This window comes from Hyla sarda, chromosome 3, assembly GCF_029499605.1.
Source record: "Hyla sarda isolate aHylSar1 chromosome 3, aHylSar1.hap1, whole genome shotgun sequence".
Lineage (NCBI taxonomy): Eukaryota > Metazoa > Chordata > Amphibia > Anura > Hylidae > Hyla > Hyla sarda.
In genome coordinates, this window is record NC_079191.1 from 92,893,549 (window position 1) to 92,913,357 (window position 19,809).

The 19,809-nt window shown below is 45.8% G+C and overlaps 1 protein-coding gene across 1 annotated transcript; it reads right to left on the bottom strand.

Annotated features, from left to right (window-relative positions):
• Positions 1-14,055: 14,055 nt before the first annotated feature.
• On the bottom strand, positions 14,056-15,227 carry LOC130360599 (uncharacterized). The gene is made up of 2 exons (XM_056563142.1): positions 15,020-15,227; positions 14,056-14,908 (listed from the first exon to the last, which is right to left on the bottom strand). Exon 2 carries the CDS (start codon positions 14,809-14,811, stop codon positions 14,173-14,175), a length of 639 nt encoding a protein of 212 aa, XP_056419117.1. The 5' UTR covers positions 14,812-14,908; positions 15,020-15,227; the 3' UTR covers positions 14,056-14,172.
• Between the last annotated feature and the right edge of the window lie 4,582 nt (positions 15,228-19,809).

The window sequence follows — 19,809 nt, forward strand, 5'->3', positions numbered from 1 at the left end:
AACATTAAAGATGTTCTGGCCGCACGAGAAATCCCTGCTAATCTACATGAACTCATTCACCTAGCCACTCGCATTGACATGCGTTTTTCCGAAAGGCGTCAGGAGCTCCGCCAGGATATGGACTCTGTTCGCACGAGGCGTTTCTTCTCCTCGGCTCCTCTCTCCTCTGGTCCCCTGCAATCCGTTCCTGTGCCTCCCGCCGTGGAGGCTATGCAGGTCGACCGGTCTCGCCTGACACCTCAAGAGAGGTCACGACGCCGCATGGAGAACCTCTGCCTGTACTGTGCTAGTACCGAACACTTCCTGAAGGATTGTCCTATCCGTCCTCCCCGCCTGGAAAGACGTACGCTGACTCCGCACAAAGGTGAGACAGTCCTTGATGTCTACTCTGCTTCTCCACGTCTTACTGTGCCTGTGCGGATGTCTGCCTCTGCCTTCTCCTTCTCTACTATGGCCTTCTTGGACTCCGGATCTGCAGGAAATTTTATTTTGGCCTCTCTCGTCAACAGGTTCAACATCCCAGTGACCAGTCTCGCCAGACCCCTCTACATCAATTGTGTAAACAATGAAAGATTGGACTGTACCATACGTTTCCGCACGAAGCCCCTTCTAATGTGCATCGGATCTCACCACGAGAGGATTGAACTTTTGGTCCTCCCCAATTGCACTTCTGAAATTCTCCTTGGACTTCCCTGGCTTCAACTTCATTCCCCAACCCTGGATTGGTCCACTGGGGAGATCAAGAGTTGGGGGCCCTCTTGTTCCAAGGACTGCCTAAAACCGGTTCCCAGTAACCCTTGCCGTGACTCTGTGGTTCCTCCTGTAACCGGTCTCCCCAAGGCCTATATGGACTTTGCGGATGTTTTTTGCAAAAAACAAGCTGAGACTCTACCTCCTCACAGGCCTTATGATTGTCCTATCGACCTCCTCCCGGGCACTACTCCACCCCGGGGGAGAATTTATCCTCTATCCGCCCCAGAGACTCTTGCCATGTCTGAATACGTCCAGGAAAATTTAAAAAAGGGCTTTATCCGTAAATCCTCCTCTCCTGCCGGAGCCGGATTTTTCTTTGTGTCCAAAAAAGATGGCTCCCTACGTCCTTGCATTGACTACCGCGGTCTTAATAAAATCACGGTTAAGAACCGCTACCCCCTACCCCTCATCTCTGAACTCTTTGATCGCCTCCAAGGTGCCCACGTCTTTACCAAACTGGACTTAAGAGGTGCTTATAATCTCATCCGCATCAGAGAGGGGGATGAGTGGAAAACGGCATTTAACACCAGAGATGGACACTTTGAGTATCTGGTCATGCCCTTTGGCCTGTGCAACGCCCCTGCCGTCTTCCAAGACTTTGTTAATGAAATTTTTCGTGATCTTTTATACTCCTGTGTTGTTGTATATCTGGACGATATCCTGATTTTTTCTGCCAATCTAGAAGAACACCGCCAGCATGTCCGTATGGTTCTTCAGAGACTTCGTGACAATCAACTCTATGCCAAAATAGAGAAATGTCTGTTTGAATGCCAATCTCTTCCTTTCCTAGGATACTTGGTCTCTGGCCAGGGACTACAAATGGATCCAGACAAACTCTCTGCCGTCTTAGATTGGCCACGCCCCTCCGGACTCCGTCCTATTCAACGCTTTTTGGGGTTCGCCAATTATTACAGGCAATTTATTCCACATTTTTCTACCGTTGTGGCTCCTATCGTGGCTTTAACCAAAAAAAATGCCGATCCCAAGTCTTGGCCTCCTCAAGCGGAAGACGCCTTTAAACGGCTCAAGTCTGCCTTTTCTTCGGCTCCCGTGCTCTCCAGACCTGACCCTTCCAAACCCTTCCTATTGGAGGTTGATGCCTCCTCAGTGGGAGCTGGAGCTGTCCTTCTACAAAAAAATTCTTCCGGGCATGCTGTTACTTGTGGGTTTTTTTCTAGGACCTTCTCTCCGGCGGAGAGGAACTACTCCATCGGGGATCGAGAGCTTCTAGCCATTAAATTAGCACTTGAGGAATGGAGGCATCTGCTGGAGGGATCAAGATTTCCAGTTATTATTTACACCGATCACAAGAACCTCTCCTACCTCCAGTCTGCCCAACGGCTGAATCCTCGCCAGGCCAGGTGGTCTCTGTTCTTTGCCCGATTTAATTTTGAAATTCACTTTCGGCCTGCCGATAAGAACATTAGGGCCGATGCTCTCTCTCGTTCCTCGGATGCTTCTGAAGTTGAACTCTCTCCGCAACACATCATTCCTCCTGACTGCCTGATTTCCACTTCTCCAGCCTCCATCAGGCAAACTCCTCCAGGAAAGACCTTTGTTTCTCCACGCCAACGCCTCGGAATCCTCAAATGGGGTCACTCCTCCCATCTCGCAGGTCATGCGGGCATCAAGAAATCTGTGCAACTCATCTCTCGCTTCTATTGGTGGCCGACTCTGGAGACGGATGTTGTGGACTTTGTGCGAGCCTGCACTATCTGTGCCCGGGATAAGACTCCTCGCCAGAAGCCCGCTGGTTTTCTTCATCCTCTGCCTGTCCCCGAACAGCCTTGGTCTCTGATTGGTATGGATTTTATTACTGATTTACCCCCTTCCCGTGGCAACACTGTTATTTGGGTGGTCGTTGATCGATTCTCCAAAATGGCACATTTCATCCCTCTTCCTGGTCTTCCTTCAGCGCCTCAGTTGGCTAAACAATTTTTTGTACACATTTTTCGTCTTCACGGGTTGCCTACGCAGATCGTCTCGGATAGAGGCGTCCAATTCGTGTCTAAATTCTGGAGGGCTCTCTGTAAACAACTCAAGATTAAATTAAATTTTTCTTCTGCATATCATCCTCAATCCAATGGACAAGTAGAAAGAGTTAACCAGGTCTTGGGTGATTATTTACGACATTTTGTTTCCTCCCGCCAGGATGACTGGGCAGATCTTCTTCCATGGGCCAAATTCTCGTATAACTTCAGAGTCTCTGAATCTTCCTCCAAATCCCCATTTTTCGTGGTGTACGGCCGTCACCCTCTTCCCCCCCTCCCTACCCCGTTGCCCTCTGGTCTGCCCGCTGTGGATGAAATTTCTCGTGACCTTTCCATCATATGGAGAGAGACCCAAAATTCTCTCTTACAGGCTTCATCACGCATGAAGAAGTTCGCGGATAAGAAAAGAAGAGCTCCTCCCATTTTTTCCCCTGGAGACAAGGTATGGCTCTCCGCTAAATATGTCCGCTTCCGTGTCCCTAGCTACAAGTTGGGACCACGCTATCTTGGTCCTTTCAAAATTTTGTGCCAGATTAATCCTGTCTCTTACAAACTTCTTCTTCCTCCTTCTCTTCGTATTCCTAATGCCTTTCACGTTTCTCTTCTTAAACCACTCATCATCAACCGTTTCTCTCCCAAACTTGTTTCTCCCACTCCTGTTTCCGGCTCCTCGGACATCTTCTCCGTAAAGGAGATACTGGCCTCCAAGAAGGTCAGAGGGAAAACTTTTTTTTTAGTCGATTGGGAGGGTTGTGGTCCTGAAGAGAGATCCTGGGAACCTGAGGACAATATCCTAGACAAAAGTCTGCTCCTCAGGTTCTCAGGCTCTAAGAAGAGGGGGAGACCCAAGGGGGGGGGTACTGTTACGCCGAGCGCTCCGGGTCCCCGCTCCTCCCCGGAGCGCTCGCTACACTCTCCTCACTGCAGCGCTCCGGTCAGATCCACTGACCCGGGGCGCTGCGATACCGCCTCCAGCCGGGATGCGATTCGCGATGCGGGTAGCGCCCGCTCGCGATGCGCACCCCGGCTCCCGTACCTGACTCGCTCCCCGTCGGTCCTGTCCCGGCGCGCGCGGCCCCGCTCCTTAGGGCGCGCGCGCGCCGGGTCTTTGCGATTTAAAGGGCCACTGCGCCGCTGATTGGCGCAGTGGTTCCAATTAGTCTGATCACCTGTGCACTTCCCTATATCACCTCACTTCCCCTGCACCCTTGCTGCCTGCCCCGACCTTCTGCTACGTCCGACCTTGCTTCTGTCTACTCCCTTGTACCGCGCCTATCTTCAGCAGCCAGAGAGGTGAGCCGTTGCTAGTGGATACGACCTGGTCACTACCGCCGCAGCAAGACCATCCCGCTTTGCGGCGGGCTCTGGTGAAAACCAGTAGTGTCTTAGAACCGGTCCACTAGCACGGTCCTCGCCATCCCTCTCTGGCACAGAGGATCCACCTCCTGCCAGCCGGCATCGTGACAGTACCCCTGGTACTGGTTCTCTGTCTTTTCTGTACCCCTGGTACTAGGTCCAATTTGGCTTAAGGCTTGTACTGGCCAGGAGAGCATCTTGTCAGGTGTGGAAAAAATACATGCACACAAGGTGCCCTCTAAGTACGCTCTGTTTTACTATTTGCCAACGTTCATATATATGTACCATGTTGCTTAATAGTTACAAGTCAGCAGAACACAAATACAGGATGTACGTGCACAACAGTTAGGAATCAGCAGTTGAGAAAACGAGAAGTACGGTACGAGCCTTGCGGTTACAAAAGGCAGAATTAAGATATATATCATACAAGATTACAGATCTGTATTATTTTATCAAGACCCTTGTATCCTTCAGTCGCAATGACCCGTCTTTTTTCTCTACGAAGAAGAAGCCGGCTTTCACCATTGACCGTAACGATGTATAGAGGCTTTAACAGGCGGGACACCGGCAGACGATGCTTATGTACTAGGGAAGCATCAATAAAATTCCCCGCGGAGCCAGAGTCCAAAAAGGCAAGAACAGTGATGATGTCTTTGGAGGGCAAGACAAGCTGGACAGTGATATTTAAGCGTCTTTTGGGAAGTGATCCGCACTGGCGCAGTATAGGCATAGATTTTCCAGATGTCGGCGAGATCTCTCTTGCGGGGTCAGGCGAGTACGATCCACCTGCATAGCCTCCACTGTGGAAGGCAACGTAGAGGGTTGCGGTGGCTGCTGGAAGACAGGTGCCAGACAAGGGAAGCGCCGAGGTCGTGCAGACTCCCTTTCTTGGCGAAGTTCCTCTCGTCGCTCAGAGAAGCGGATATCAATCCGATATGCCAACTGTATAAGCTCATTCAGACTTGATGGCAATTCCCAGGCAGCGAGGACATCCTTGATCTGACTAGATAGCCCTCTCTTAAATGTTGCGCAGAGAGCTTCATTATTCCAGGACAACTCCGATGCCAGGGTTCAGAACCGGATGGCATACTCGCCAACTGTGGAGTTGCCCTGAGAAAGATTCAGCAGGGCTGTCTCTGCGGAGGAGGCATGAGCAGGTTCTTCGAAGACAGTGTGAAATTCCGTCAGGAATGCCTGGAGATTAGTGGTGACGACATCACTGCGATCCCACAGCTGGGTTGCCCAGGCCAAAGCCCTTCCAGACGGGAGACTGATGACGAAAGCCACCTTTGCATGTTCCGTGGAGAACTGGTCTGCCATGAGCTCAATGTGCATGGAGCACTGCGTCACAAAACCACCACAGGACTTGGGATCCCCCTCAAATTTTTCTGTTAGCAACAAACAGCGCTTGGTCCCGGAGGAGACTGCAGCAGCGGGAGGCTGTACTGGAGCTGGAGGAGGAGGCTGTGGCAGTTGCTGCTGAGCAGAAAGCAACTGCTGCATCATGGCGGCTAGCTGGTTAAGCTGTGCCTGCTGGGCCAACTGCTGAGACTGGAGCACCACGATAGGTGCAAGATCTGAGTTATCTGGCAGCGGAACCCCAGTTGGATCCATGGCCTGATCTTGCTGTTACGCACCTGTATGCGGGGCTGTCACAAACTGGATGTGGATCCTTCACCTGTGGGGCTGAGGACTCGAACCGTATCGGGGAGCGGAGTCTAAGGTGCCGCTGGTCTTCACCAGAGCCCGCCGCAAAGCAGGATGGATTTGCAGCGGCAGGCAACACACAGGTTGCTACCCCCGAAACGGCACGACCACACAGGTAACTGGGCAAGGCAAGGTACAGGAGGATGAGGCAGAGGCGTAGTCAACGTAGCAGAAGGTCAAGGCAGGCGGCAACGGTTCGGAGTCAGTAACGTAGCAGGAAGGTCGGAAACACGGGTATGGCATAAACAGGCTATGGAAACTCTTTCTCATAGGCAATAAGTACTGAAGATCCGGCAGGGGGGTGTGGGAGGTGCAAAAATTTAAAATGTGCTGTTCAGGTGCATTACTAATTATGGGCACACTGGCCCTTTAAATCTCAAAGCACCGGCGTGCGCGTCCTAAGGGGCGGGGCCGCGTGTACCGAGGCTGAGAGGAAGTAGCAGGAGCAGAGCAAGGTAATGGATGGGCCAGGACTCGATGCGAATCCCGGCCCTGCGGGGAGACGGGGATACAGAGACTCTGCGCTCCCGTCCGGAGCGCAGAGTGTAACAATAACCATAGGCTATCCTATAAAAAAGTGCAATGTGTCAAATGGAATTAACAAGAATGATTTGTCTGTAAACATGTACATTCAGCAGTAAAAACTACTCTGAGGCACTACAAAGCACACTGTGCCCAAAATAGGTAAATGATGTAATGAACATATGCCAACCAAAAAAATATATCTTTTCTTATGGGGTCGGGGCTCTGGTTGCTATCCCACATGAGTAAGATTTACTAGCCCTTATATTACTTCCTGCGCTTTCCATGCATTTGTCTTGTTTACATTTACATTTGCCCTATATCGCTGCATGGTTATCATGAGCACTTTATATGATATGTGATATGCAATATGTGCCACAAAATTTGTACATAGAAAAACGGAGCTATTCATGAGGAAAAAAATTTTTGGGGGGTTGACACATGTTCGTTATATTATTTACCTATTTTGGGCACAGTGTGCTTTGTAGTGCCTCAGTGTATTTTTCACTGCTGAATGTACATGTTTACAGACAAATTATTCTTGTTAATTTTATTTGACACATTCCACTTGTTTATAGGATAGCCTGTGGTTATCATGATCTAGCAAACCCTTTGTAAAGCCCCATATCTTTGTATTGGCTGACCATCACAACACTTCTCCAATTACATAATATATGTTTTTTAATAAATAAGTGTCCCCTGGGCCCCCGACACCTGTCCCATTATGTATATATATATATTTTCTGCCATGTGTTATACTGTAAAATGTATATGAGTGTTATTGCTTTAAGAAATGTTAACATGTGATCACCAGTTGTCATGTGAGTTGTCAAGTGAGTGTAACCCCGTGAGGTATCAGTGACCATGTGACCTAAGGGTGACCTATTGGACCCCTCCTAGTCTCCCCTAAAAGGAAAAAGGAGCATGGAGGAGGGGAGGGTGTTGGAAAAGGAGCATGGAGGAGGACAGGGGGGGGGGGGGGGGGGTGTTGGAAAAAGGAGTATGGAGGAGGACAGGGGGGTGGAAAAAAGGAGCATGGAGGAGGACGGGGGGTTAGAAAAGGGGCATGAAGCACCGTTCATTTACGGCATGGCTATGAAGTTAGTGCAGGAACTCCTGCCCTCACTTCATAGTAGTTGCGCATAGCGACATCCTCTGACCTCAGAAGCCAGTGTTTTCCAACCATGGTGCCTCCAGCTGTTGTAAAACTACAACTCTCAGCATGCCTGGACAGCCAAATGCTGTCTGGGCATGCTGGGAGTTGTAGTTTTGCAACAGCTGGAGGTGCCATGGTTATAAAACACTGGCTTACAGTTAATATCTTAAAGGAGTACTCCAGGATACATAAATTTTCATTCAGACTGCTGGCAGTAAAATAATAAATATACATACCTGCTGTCGCTCCCCTGATGCCTCCAGAAGACCGGCCTCCGCCACGATCCTTCTCCTGGTTGCCGGTGGTTGGTGAGGCATACTGACATTCACTGGCCGCAGCTAAGTCCTTCCTCGGCCAGTGATAGGCTGAGCAGCAGTGTGACTCACCGACCACCGGCAACCAGGAAAAGGATCGCGGCGGAGGCCGCTCCCCTGGTGCGTATATATATTTATTATTTTACTGACGGCAGTCTGAATGAAAATTTTTGCATCTTGGAGTACTCCTTTAAAGGCTGTGATAGCCGTCACGCCCCCTCCCATAGGCTTGCATTGAGGGGCGGAGCGTGACGTCACACGGGGGCGGAGGCGTGACGTCACACGCCACCGGCCCGGTGGTCCCCTGTAATCAGTCCCGGAGCGAACAAGCTCCGGGGACTGATTACAAACGGGGTGCCATGTGCATGATCCCGGGGGTCCCCAGCGGCGGGACTCCCGCGATCAGGCATCTTATCCCCTATCCTTTGGATAGGGGAAAAGATGTGTAAGCACCAGAGAACCCCTTTAACCCCTTAAGGACGCAGGACGTAAATGTACGTCCTGGTGCGGTGGTACTTAACGCACCAGGACGTACATTTACGTCCTAAGCATAACCGCGGGCATCGGAGCGATGCCCGTGTCATGCGCGGCTGATCCCGGCTGCTGATCGCAGCCGGGGACCCGCCGGCAATGGCCGACGCCCGCGATCTCACGGGCGTCTGCCATTAACCCCTCAGGTGCCGGGATCAATACAGATCCCGGCATCTGCGGCAGTGCGCGATTTGAATGAATGATCGGATCGCTGCTGCGGGGATCCGATCATTCATAACGCCGCACGGAGTTCCCCTCTCCTTCCTCCGTCCGGCTCCCGGAGTCTCCTGCTCTGGTCTGTGATCGAGCAGACCAGAGCAGGAGATGACCGATAATACTGATCTGTTCTATGTCCTATAAATAGAACAGATCAGTATTAGCAATCATGGTATTGCTATGAATAGTCCCCTATGGGGACTATTCAAGTGTAAAAAAAAATGTAAAAAAATGTAAAAGTAAAAGTAAAAAAAAAGTGAAAAATCCCCTCCCCCAATAAAAAAGTAAAACGTCCGTTTTTTCCTATTTTACCCCCAAAAAGCGTAAATTTTTTTTATAGACATATTTGGTATTGCCGCGTGCGTAAATGTCCGAACTATTAAAATAAAATGTTAATGATCCCGTACGGTTAACGGCGTGAACGAAAAAAAAAAAGTCCAAAATTCCTACTTTTTTAATACATTTTATTAAAAAAAATTATAAAAAATGTATTAAAAGTTTTTTATATGCAAATGTGGTATCAAAAAAAAGTACAGATCATGGCGCAAAAAATTAGCCCCCATACAGCCGCTTATACGGAAAAATAAAAAAGTTATAGGTCATCAAAATAAAGGGATTATAAACGTACTAATTTGGTTAAAAAGTTTGTGATTTTTTTTAAGCGCAACAATAATATAAAAGTATGTAATAATGGATATCATTTTAATCGTATTGACCCTCAGAATAAAGAACACATGTCATTTTTACCATAAATTTTACGGCGTGAAAACGAAACCTTCCAAAATTAGCAAAATTGCGTTTTTCGCTTTAATTTTCCCACAAAAATAGTGTTTTTTGGTTGCACCATACATTTTATGATATAATGAGTTATGTCATTACAAAGGACAACTCGTCGCGCAAAAAACAAGCCCTCATACTAGTCTGTGGATGAAAATATAAAAGAGTTATGATTTTTAGAAGGCGAGGAGCAAAAAATGAAAACGTAAAAATTTTATTGTCTGAGTCCTTAAGGCCAAAATGGGCTGAGTCCTTAAGGGGTTAAGTTAGAGAAAAACATTATATATTGTGCAAACTTCTCATCATAAATCAGATTAACATTAGGGTAGGGTTACATGTCTGCGGATCCACCGATGACTTGACTCTATAGAGTGCCTCCTGCTGTTTTCCCCCCTGTATGCTGCTCACAACAGCAATCTGCCACTAACAAGCAGCCACACAGGGACCTGCGAGGCACCGTGGGCACATGCAGTGTACTCTGAGACATCGTGTAATGGCAGATTGCTGCTGCAAGCAGGACATGGGGGAAAACAGCTGGAAGCACACTATAGGGTCAAGTCATTGATGGATCAGCAGAGTAACATACACTATTGATCTGTTACATGTGACCCTACCCAAAGGGTGCGTTCACGTGTGCGTATTTTTGCTGCATATTTGCTTCAGCAGATTTTGCTGATGTGTGTGCATGTATGATGTGTGTATGTACTGAATGTATGATGTATGAATGATGTGTGTGTATGTACTGTATGTATAATGTATGAATGATGTGTGTGTATGAACTGTATGAATGATGTGTGTGTATGAATGATAGATGTGTGTAAACAAGATGTATGTATGATGTGTGGAGATGTATTCTGTGGGGGGTGGATCTGGAGGCAGCGGGTGTATGTATGATATGTGCATGTATGTGTGTGTATGTATGTATTATGTATGTGTGTATATGTACTGTATGTATGAATGATGTGTGTATGTACTGTATGTGGCAGTATTATATTCAGGGGGTCCAGTAGGAGGCAGTATTATATTCAGGGGATACAGTAGGTGGCAGTATTATATTCAGGGGGTACAGTGGGTGGCAGTATTATATTCAGGGGGTACAGTAGGAGGCAGTATTATATTCACAGGGTACAGTAGGAGACAGTATTATATTCAGGGGTACAGTAGGTGGAAGTATTATATTCAGGAGGTACAGTAGGTGGCAGTATTATATTCAGGCGGTACAGTAGGAGATAGTAGTATATTCAGGGGGTACAGTAGGAGGCAGTATTATATTCAGGTGGTAAAGTAGGTGGAAGTATTATATTCAGGGGGTACAGTAGGTGGCAGTATTATATTCATGGGGTACAGTGGGTGGCAGTATTATATGCAGGGGGTACAGTGGATTGTAGTTTTATATACAGGGGATGCAGTGTGTGGAAGTATTATATTCAGGGGTACAGTAGGTGGCAATATTATATTCAGGGGGTACAGTAGGAGGCAGAATTATATTCAGGGGATACAGTGTGTGCAAGTATTATATTCAGGGGGTACAGTAGGTGGCAGTATTATATTTAGGGGTACAGTCGGTGGCAGTATTATATTCAGGGGGTACATTGTGTGGCAGTATTATATTCAGGGCGTACAGTAGGTGGCAGTATTATATTCACGGGGTACAGTAGGTGGCAGTATTATATGCAGGAGGTACAGTGGATGATAGTTTTATATTCAGGGGATACAGTATTTGGCAGTATTATATTCAGGGGGTACAGTATTTAGCAGAATTATATTGATTATTGTCTTCATACAGAGGATGAGGATCTACTGACAAAGTGAGGAGTTAATGATGTCTGGATGTCAGACTCTGCAGAGAAGATGGAGCTGGAAGAAGTCCTGACATCTGGACCAGATGAGGAAGAAAAGAAAAGACAGAGAAGACGTCACTCAGGTCACTGATATCATTTTGTATTCTCCTGACTGTCCCATCAGAGCTGGAGTCACTTGTAAGTTCCGCAGTGATGATGGGTGATGCTATACCCTAATCTGTGGCTCTTCATCTGTTGCAAAAATATAACTCCTATAATGCCTGAGGTTCTCCAGACATGATGGGAGTTACAGCTTTATAACAACTGGAGAGCAACTGGAACCAAGGTGATTGGTGGGGGTCCCAGCAGTTGGACCCCCTCCAGAAAAATGGGCTGCTTATTCTTGAATGTCTGTTTTGTATGTCTGGCCCTGCCTGTTAGTCACTTATATCGTTGTGTATTCTCCTGACTGTGTACCATCAGTGCTGTAGACACTGATATCTTTGTGTGGCTGAGTAAGGGGTCATCCAGGATTGGGGAAGCGGGTCGTCAGGTGGTAGGGGGGGGCCAAGGGCAATTTTTCACAACAAGGTGTTAATGGACAGATTTATTGATGAGGCCCTTAACAAATGGGACAAAGCCCAGCTGAGAATGTTAGCGGTCCAATACCCTAATATGTCATTCCCCACTTTCAAAAGACTGGCTATCCAAGTGATTGAGTCCAGGACTGAGTTAGAGGAAGTTTGTGCACCCCTTACACCCATCCAAGAGCCACTAGGGGGCGGAACTATACCACCTCCGTCATCTGTCCCCCATGCGTCTACTTTGCCAGTCGCTGCAGCCTCAGACTTACAGACTGGCATGACATTGAACAACTGACCAATGCTTTCAAGGAGCTGGCCATCCGGCCTGCTCCCTCTAACCGTGAACCACCCCTGCCTAAGAAACCTGCCCCTGCTCCTACCCCCTGCAATCCCAACTACCACAATCCTCCACCCAATAGACCCTCGGGGACTCAAAGACCCTTTTGCACTTACTGTAATAAGTTAGGACATTGGAAAATGCAGTGCTATGATTTAAACGGATATCCCCTGAGGTCGCAGACCTGCCCTCAGGAAAACAGTCATCAGGTCCAATCCTGGAACGCCCTAAGTCAGGACTCTCACTTTATGTCGCCTCCTGCCCCTATGTAAAAGTTATTGTAGAAGGTGTACCGTTGGAGGCGTTGATAGATACAGGGTCACAAGTGCTTCTATACCTAAAAGTGTTTTCTATCAGCATTGGTATGCTAGTTTATTGTGTGAGCCTGATGATATTAACTTCAGAGTAGTTGAGGGAAATGGGCAACCAGTCCCCAGACATGGATACTGGGAGCCAACCATTCAGTTGGGAGAGCATGTACTTAGCGGGCAGGGAGTGATTGTAACTAGTGTGACAAATAAGGGGTCCACTGAGTTTATATTGGGGATGAACATTTTGAAGAATTGTTTCACTGAAGTGTTGGATGCCTTGTATGCCTCTCTGCCTCTCTTCCCCATATGTCCCCTTCAGGCCAGCGGGCTGCGCAGCACCACTTGAAAGTTCTACAGGCGGAGCAGAAGTTTGCCATCAAGCAAGGTGAAATCTGATGAGTACAAGTTCAAGACATCAGGTCGGTGACTTTACAACCAAACACAGAGACTATCATCTGTTGTGCACGTCCTGAGTCAAGAATAGGGACTATCAGGCCATGCTGGAACCTATGCAACTAGAAGATCATCCTCTTGTCTGAGCTGCAAGAAGCCTAGTCACTGTCACCAACGGGAGAGTCCCGGTGCGGTTAGTCAACTAGTCTGATGCTGCTACTGTCTTACCCAAATACACCCCAGTAGCTCAGTTGTACCTCATAGAGTCGAAGGACATTTTGGCAGAATGTCTGGCCAATGGAACCATCTGGCCAATCACAGCTATCTCCAGGAAATATGAATAAGTGATGTGAATTCTATTCACATCACTGGCCAGCCGGAGTAGAGTGCAGAGATGCGAGCACAAGAGAAAGCTGCTCCATCTCTGCAATAGAAAGGACAATCGCATCGGGTGTCAGGAGTGACACCCGGGGCGATCTGTCTATTAGTACAGGTACTACAGCTCCCATCATGGAACAGTCTGTTCCATGCTGCGAGTAGTAGTACTACCTAAAAAATTTATAAAAAAGTGAAACACACACACTTCACTAACCACTTAGGGACCAAGGGCGTACAGGTACGCCTTCGCTCCCTGGTACTGTACACCCATGGGACGCCGGGTATCAACTGGACCAGGATGACTGCTGATATCTACTTTTTTGTTTTTTGTGTGCTGGTGATGTGTAGGAGCACCAAATTTATTAAATGGTCACAGAGCATTTGATAAATTCTGTGCAGGTCACATTTTCTGAAATTTCTCTCTTCACATACACCAAAAAGCAGTGGCTTTGCGCCTTTTCACAAAAAGGCATAATTCATAAAACCCTTCCATATCATGTGTACTGCCAAAATCAGTGGATTGCAACTCAAAATCAGCAGAAATGTGTGAATCAAAAGGCACAAAAAAGGCGCAAATAAACACTGCTTGCACCTTTTGTGCGCCTTTTCTAGACACAAAAAGCAGTCTAAAGACAATGATAAATGTCGGCCTTGATTTTTAAATTTATATGGTGCTTATGTAAAATCACAAAATAAAGAATTATTTACTATTAACAGAAATAATGTTATTGAAGAAATGATTGTTGGCAAGTATATCAGCTTTTTCCATTTTAGATGATTAGATAGATAATTTTGTTGTAGATAGAGTCACAACAGCATGAAATAAGTAATAATTGTTTCTAACATTTTTGATTTGTCTTTCTATATGACAAGAATTTCAAATAAAAATAAAAAAATTAAAAAAATAATTATGATGAATGCATTTGCTTAGATTTTTTTTTATCTGATACATTTATTTTAATAGTTACTACTACACTATAAGTAATAGTCCTTCTGGAACCAGTCCATCCTTTTGGTTCTGTATAATATCCGCTTATGAAGCTTCCACCTAAAATGAGGCTCCTTCTACTCAGTGCAGATGGGCTCTTCAGCATCCTCAGGCCTGCGGGTCATGTCGCTGGGAAGGATTTCTTCCTTGGGGAAGGGGCTGAAGAACCCTCTCTCTATACAGAGGGCTAGATGGGCTCTCATTTTGCTGTTATCATATGTACTTGATGGATTTCCATTTTCAATTAGAAGCTCAACTGCATTGGCTATTGCATATAGTCCACAGTCAAGGTTGTTTGGCTGCCGTTCCACATCCAGAAATGTCACCACTTTTAGGGGATCATGAGCAACAGAACTGTAAATCTGCTTTAGCTGCCTCTCCCCTGCATGTGAAAGTGTTCTATTAATGCTGTCAGCAATAAAGATGTTACCATCTCTGAAGCAGGATGTGAATGCGTGACAACGATCGTCATCATAATGAACTTGGACGGAAGGGCCAAACGCTGGTAGAAATCCTCGTATTGCCCCCCAACAGGATTGCAGTCCATTTGCCGCAAATTGTGTTTGGAGGATCCTCTGGGAAGCGTCTATGATGTCATCAGTTATCGGCCTTTCCTTACTCTCCAGGATTTCTCTCTGTTTTTTGGTGAGTTTCTCCGGAGATCGCCTTGGTGTAGGTATAGGCATGTTGTATGGTTGGACAGCTTCATGTTCCATTGATCTGTCCAAAATTTGGTCAGATTTGCTGGCTGGGATCTTATGGACAATTATTTCCCGAAGGTCAGCATTGTCTCTTTGAGCTTTCCTTTTATTTCTAAAAAGTAAAAACATTTGATTAAAAATATTGTTTAGTAAAAGAGGCATATGTGCCCAGTTTTATTAGCTAATAATAATTAATGTATACAGTATATTGCCAGTAACTTACCGGATACAAACAGCCACTATACAACAAGTAAAACCCCACGATAATACTGCAGTCACTGCAGCCACCACAATAATCAGTGTTTTCACATAATCTGTTGGAGAAAAACAGAGAGAAAACTTTATTTATTTATTGGTAACGTACAATGTGTGACCCATGTTCTATATGGTTTATTATTGTCTGAAATACACTGCGTATCTGAAATCTCTAATCTGTGTCACTGCATGGGGACAATACATTTTTTTTTTGGGGGGGGGGGGGATTTTGTAAAATGGGAAAGGAGGGTAAAAAATATTTTAGGGGGACAGGCTTGTTCCCATTTATTAAAACTCAGGGCATGCTGGGAGTTGTAGTTGGGTACCATATAGAGAGACACATGCCTAGGGCAACAAGCCACAACCTATGACTCTCCAGCTGTTGCAAAACTACAACTCCCAGCATTGTTGCAAAACTACAACTCCCAGCATGTCCTCACTGTCAGGGAATGCTGAGAGTTGTAGTTTTGTATCATAGAGTGACATATGTTAGGGAAGGTTGTCCTCTAGGGATTAAACCATTTGCCTATGCCTAGTCATTTTTCTAAGTATGGTCCCTGCCAGTGGGGGACTTGCACCAAAATGGGGGGATTTGCGACTCTTTTGCAAAAAGTCACAATGATAAATTCCTAACCACTGCATTTGCAGACAGATTTAACTACAGTGATTTCTCAGCCACCTGCTGAGTGATGAAAAGGTGCAAAAAAAGTTGCACACAATAATGAAAAAAGAGCTTAAAATATGGTACACAAAATGTACACCACATTTTTTGGCCAATTTCCCTTCCAGTATTTCTGTAATAAGTCTTCCCCAGTATGTTAGCTAAAGTGTTTCTGCACAGCTTCTGAGGTTTGTACATCTCCTATGTGTTTCCTGTTATCTCAATAGAATTCTTATTGCTAAAGGAGATCAAAGCAATTGGATGCTGTGCTGATGTATTACTCTCTGGTGTCAGCCAGCTAGGGGAGTGCCATATAGACATAAATATAAAATATGTATTGCAGAAGATTTATATTACATACCTTCCATCTTGCCTTCCTGTCGCCACAAAGACCTCAGGCAGTCGGTCAACATTCTATGTACAGTACCTCAACATTGTGACCTCATCACATGTCATCGTGCTAAGGAGAAGTTGACTGGATCTTACTATGGACTTTTTACATGCTTCTATATAAGGCCCTTTTACTTTTTAATGTTGAGGTGTTGTGGTCAAATCAAAAAATTCAAGATTTCCTTCTTCAATCTGCACCCAACATCCTATAATGAGAATGTGAAAGCAGAATTCTGCTGTAGAAAGGACAGAAGGGTTTTGTGTGGCCCCAGCCATACAAACCTAAGAAAACAGGTCGGGTTTACAATAGTAAATCAGGACCTTTCTATACATCTACACCATCATTTCACATTCATTTGAAAGACAGGACCCCGTTCGCTTCCATAGCCAATTATAACAAACACAGAAGGTCTTTTTCATTGACCCTCTTCGAATTGTACTCTAACAACTTCTTGATTTAGGACAGATTTTACCACCAGAAATGGGGTTTGGCCATGGACCTGAATGTGCCCCAACCCCCCCCCCCCCCCCCCCCCCCTCATATGCAAATATATTGGAAGATTGTAATTGTGAAATAACAGGAGAGGGGAAGGAGGGGCAGAGAGCACACTGTTAGTTGGAGGCAGGGGAGCTAATGCAGGGGTACATGGCTTTGCAACAGGAGGCTTTTTTGACCTGAAAAAGTAAGTGTTGCATGTGAGTTGTTTCCAAACACAGATCCCCACCAATTGCTAGATAGAAGCAGGAGCAGCACTCGGCTCAGCGCTTCACTCCCCTCAGCTCGCTGCTCTCCCAGTCTAGGTGCAGGAGTCAGGTTCTATAGTAAGTCTATGGAGCCCAGCTCCTAAAACAAAGCAGCCAAACAGCAAATAAAACACTAATCTGCGCACTTCTCATGCTTCATCTAGCAATTGGTGGAGTCTGAAAACCTAACTGATCTAGACTTTTAACACATTTAATTCTTATTTGTGTTTCCTATCTTTCTCTTCTGCCTGGATGTGTCCTCTGTATTTGTTTGTTCTATTTTTGGTTCCAGTTCACTTTTTTGTTTCCCTTTCCGTAATAGACCTCCTTCACCCGACGTTTCATCACCAGACTTCTTCCGGAGTGATGTCTTCACGGAAGAAGTCTGGTGACGAAACGTCGGGTGCAGGAGGTCTATTATGGTCATCCACTAGGCAAGTTACATACTGTTTACCTATTTAACTTTTAATGCCAGCTAGCTGCCATGTCCCTATTGCTGCATTATTCAGCATAGGGCAACTTACTAGGGTGTTTACATTTCTTTATGCACCTTATAGTCAAATGTTTACATATGCATTTAGGGTGCGTTCCCACAGGGCGTATACGCAGCGTATTTGACGCTGCGCAAAATGTATGTCAGCAGCGGGAAATACGCTGCGTATCCCTTGCTCACTATACACACAGGGCTTTCCGGCGACAGCCCTATGTGTGTAGTGAGTTTTGGAGGCGGAGCCGCGTGCCGGCGTATCTGTGACGCGCGGCCCCGCCTCCAAAACTCACTACACACATAGGGCTGCCGCCGGAAAGCCCTGTGTGTATAGTGAGCAAGGGATACGCAGCGTATTTCCCGCTGCTGACATACATTTTGCGCAGCGTCAAATACGCTACGTATACGCCCTGTGGGAACGCACCCTTACTCTGCACTTTGGCAATGATGTTGTTGCTGGACATTAATTAGACCTCCTCTATCCTCCTTTTCCATTGGTTTTTCCCTGGACATATATGCCCATTACATTGGACATATATATATATTCCCCCTTCTTGTCTCATACCTGTATTTTAATAATTTTTTAAATGTTTGTGTGCATTCATGTCAATAAAGTTTTGATACATTGATCATTATACGCTTGTTTCTCTGTATTTATATTTATTAGCGTATGATCAGTTGCCATTGGCGATTGCTGTCTTGTTTAGATTAACAGGTTTAAAATAGTACACCACTTAGATGTAGGTATGTGGTATGCACTCATGAGGGCAGAAATATGCAATATAGTACACTTAAAAAAGTACAACAGCAGCCGGTGAGTACTTTTGCCTGGACTTTCACTGTATCTAGGCCCTTAACATATTAACAGGTTTAAAATAGTACACTACTTAGATGTAGGTATATGGTATGCACTTATGAGGGCAGAAAAATGCGCTACAGTACACTTAAAAAAGTATCTGAGTACAACACCAGTCGGTGAGTACTTTTGCCTGGACTTTCACTGTGTCTAGGCCCTTGACAGATTAACAGGTACAAAACAGTACACTACTTAGATGTAGGTATGTGGTATGTACTCATAGAAAAATGCCCTACTGTACGCTTAATAAACGTACTTCAGTAAAACACCACCCAGTGATTACTTTTGGCTGTCCTATCACAGTATGTAGGCCCTTGACAGATTAACAGGCACAAAATAGTACACTACTTAGATGTACGAATGTGGTATGCACTTATGAGGGCAGAAAAATGCGGTGCAGTATGATTAAAAAACTTATTTTTGTAAAACACCAGCTGGTGATTACTTTGGCCTGGACTTTCACAGTATCTAGGCCCTTGACAGAGGAACAGGCACAAAACACTACTTAGATGTATGTATGTGGTATGCACTTATGAGGGCAAAAAATGCGGTACAGTACGCTTAAAAAAAAAAACTTGTTTTTGCAGAACACCAGCAGAACACAACAGTGCTGCAGTACAAAAAGGCTTTGTACTAAACACAAAATTTCTCTCTGTCAAAGACTATTAGGAATGGAATGCTGGGTATTATACCATCTACAGACTAGTATAACCAGCAGATGAGTACTTGTGGAACGCTGTAAAATTCTTTCTACCTCCACTGCTAAGGTTTATGAAGTTGAGGCAGCTTGTTGAAATGTATGAGGCAACACACAGCTCTCTGCCCCTCTCTGTAATACAACGCTTAAGAAAGTAAGTGGGAGGTTAATGGCTGCAGTAAAAATCCTTTTCAGCGAAAAAAAAAACACTGCTCTCTGTCCACCAGAATGCTGATGTGACTAGGATGTGAAACGCTGCTGGAATGAGCTTTTCGGTGTAACACACACAGTGATGTCCGTCCTAGCTGTCTGCAGTTTAATGAATGATATGACGAGCCACAAAATGGCTGCCGAATATATAGGGCTGTGACATCACAGGAGTGACTGGATGCTGATAGGCTGCATCCTGCATGTGATTCAGAGTCATCCAGCCTACTTTCCTTCCCGCCTTGCCTTTCTAACTTCCCAGCGTTCATTGCCCCTTGTACTGACATGTAGATACGCTATTTTAGATACCCTGAAGCCCGGACCGCAGGAAATAGGGTTTAATGAAGCAATTCGCGTGATAGAATCACGGCGATATTTGCATTCGCTGCAAATTGAATATTTCACGAAATTGATAACGAATTCGGATTCGTCAGCTTCGATTCGTTCATCTCTAGTGGTAATCATGTAACAGACACACAATCAAGATACAGTAGAGTACCTGTAGCAAAATCTAAAAAGAAAAGAAATAAAGAAACCCCATCCCCTGGTAGCCGTGACATCATCCCAGTATGAACCATAAGATGGGGACTATAGATTGGCTCCAAGGGCACATATTCCCCACTGCTCCTGCTATGGCCTACCTCCACACCCTAGAGTCTAATGGTCCTCCAACAGAGGCATAGCACCCTTGAACACTAACTAGTTTTTACAAGATG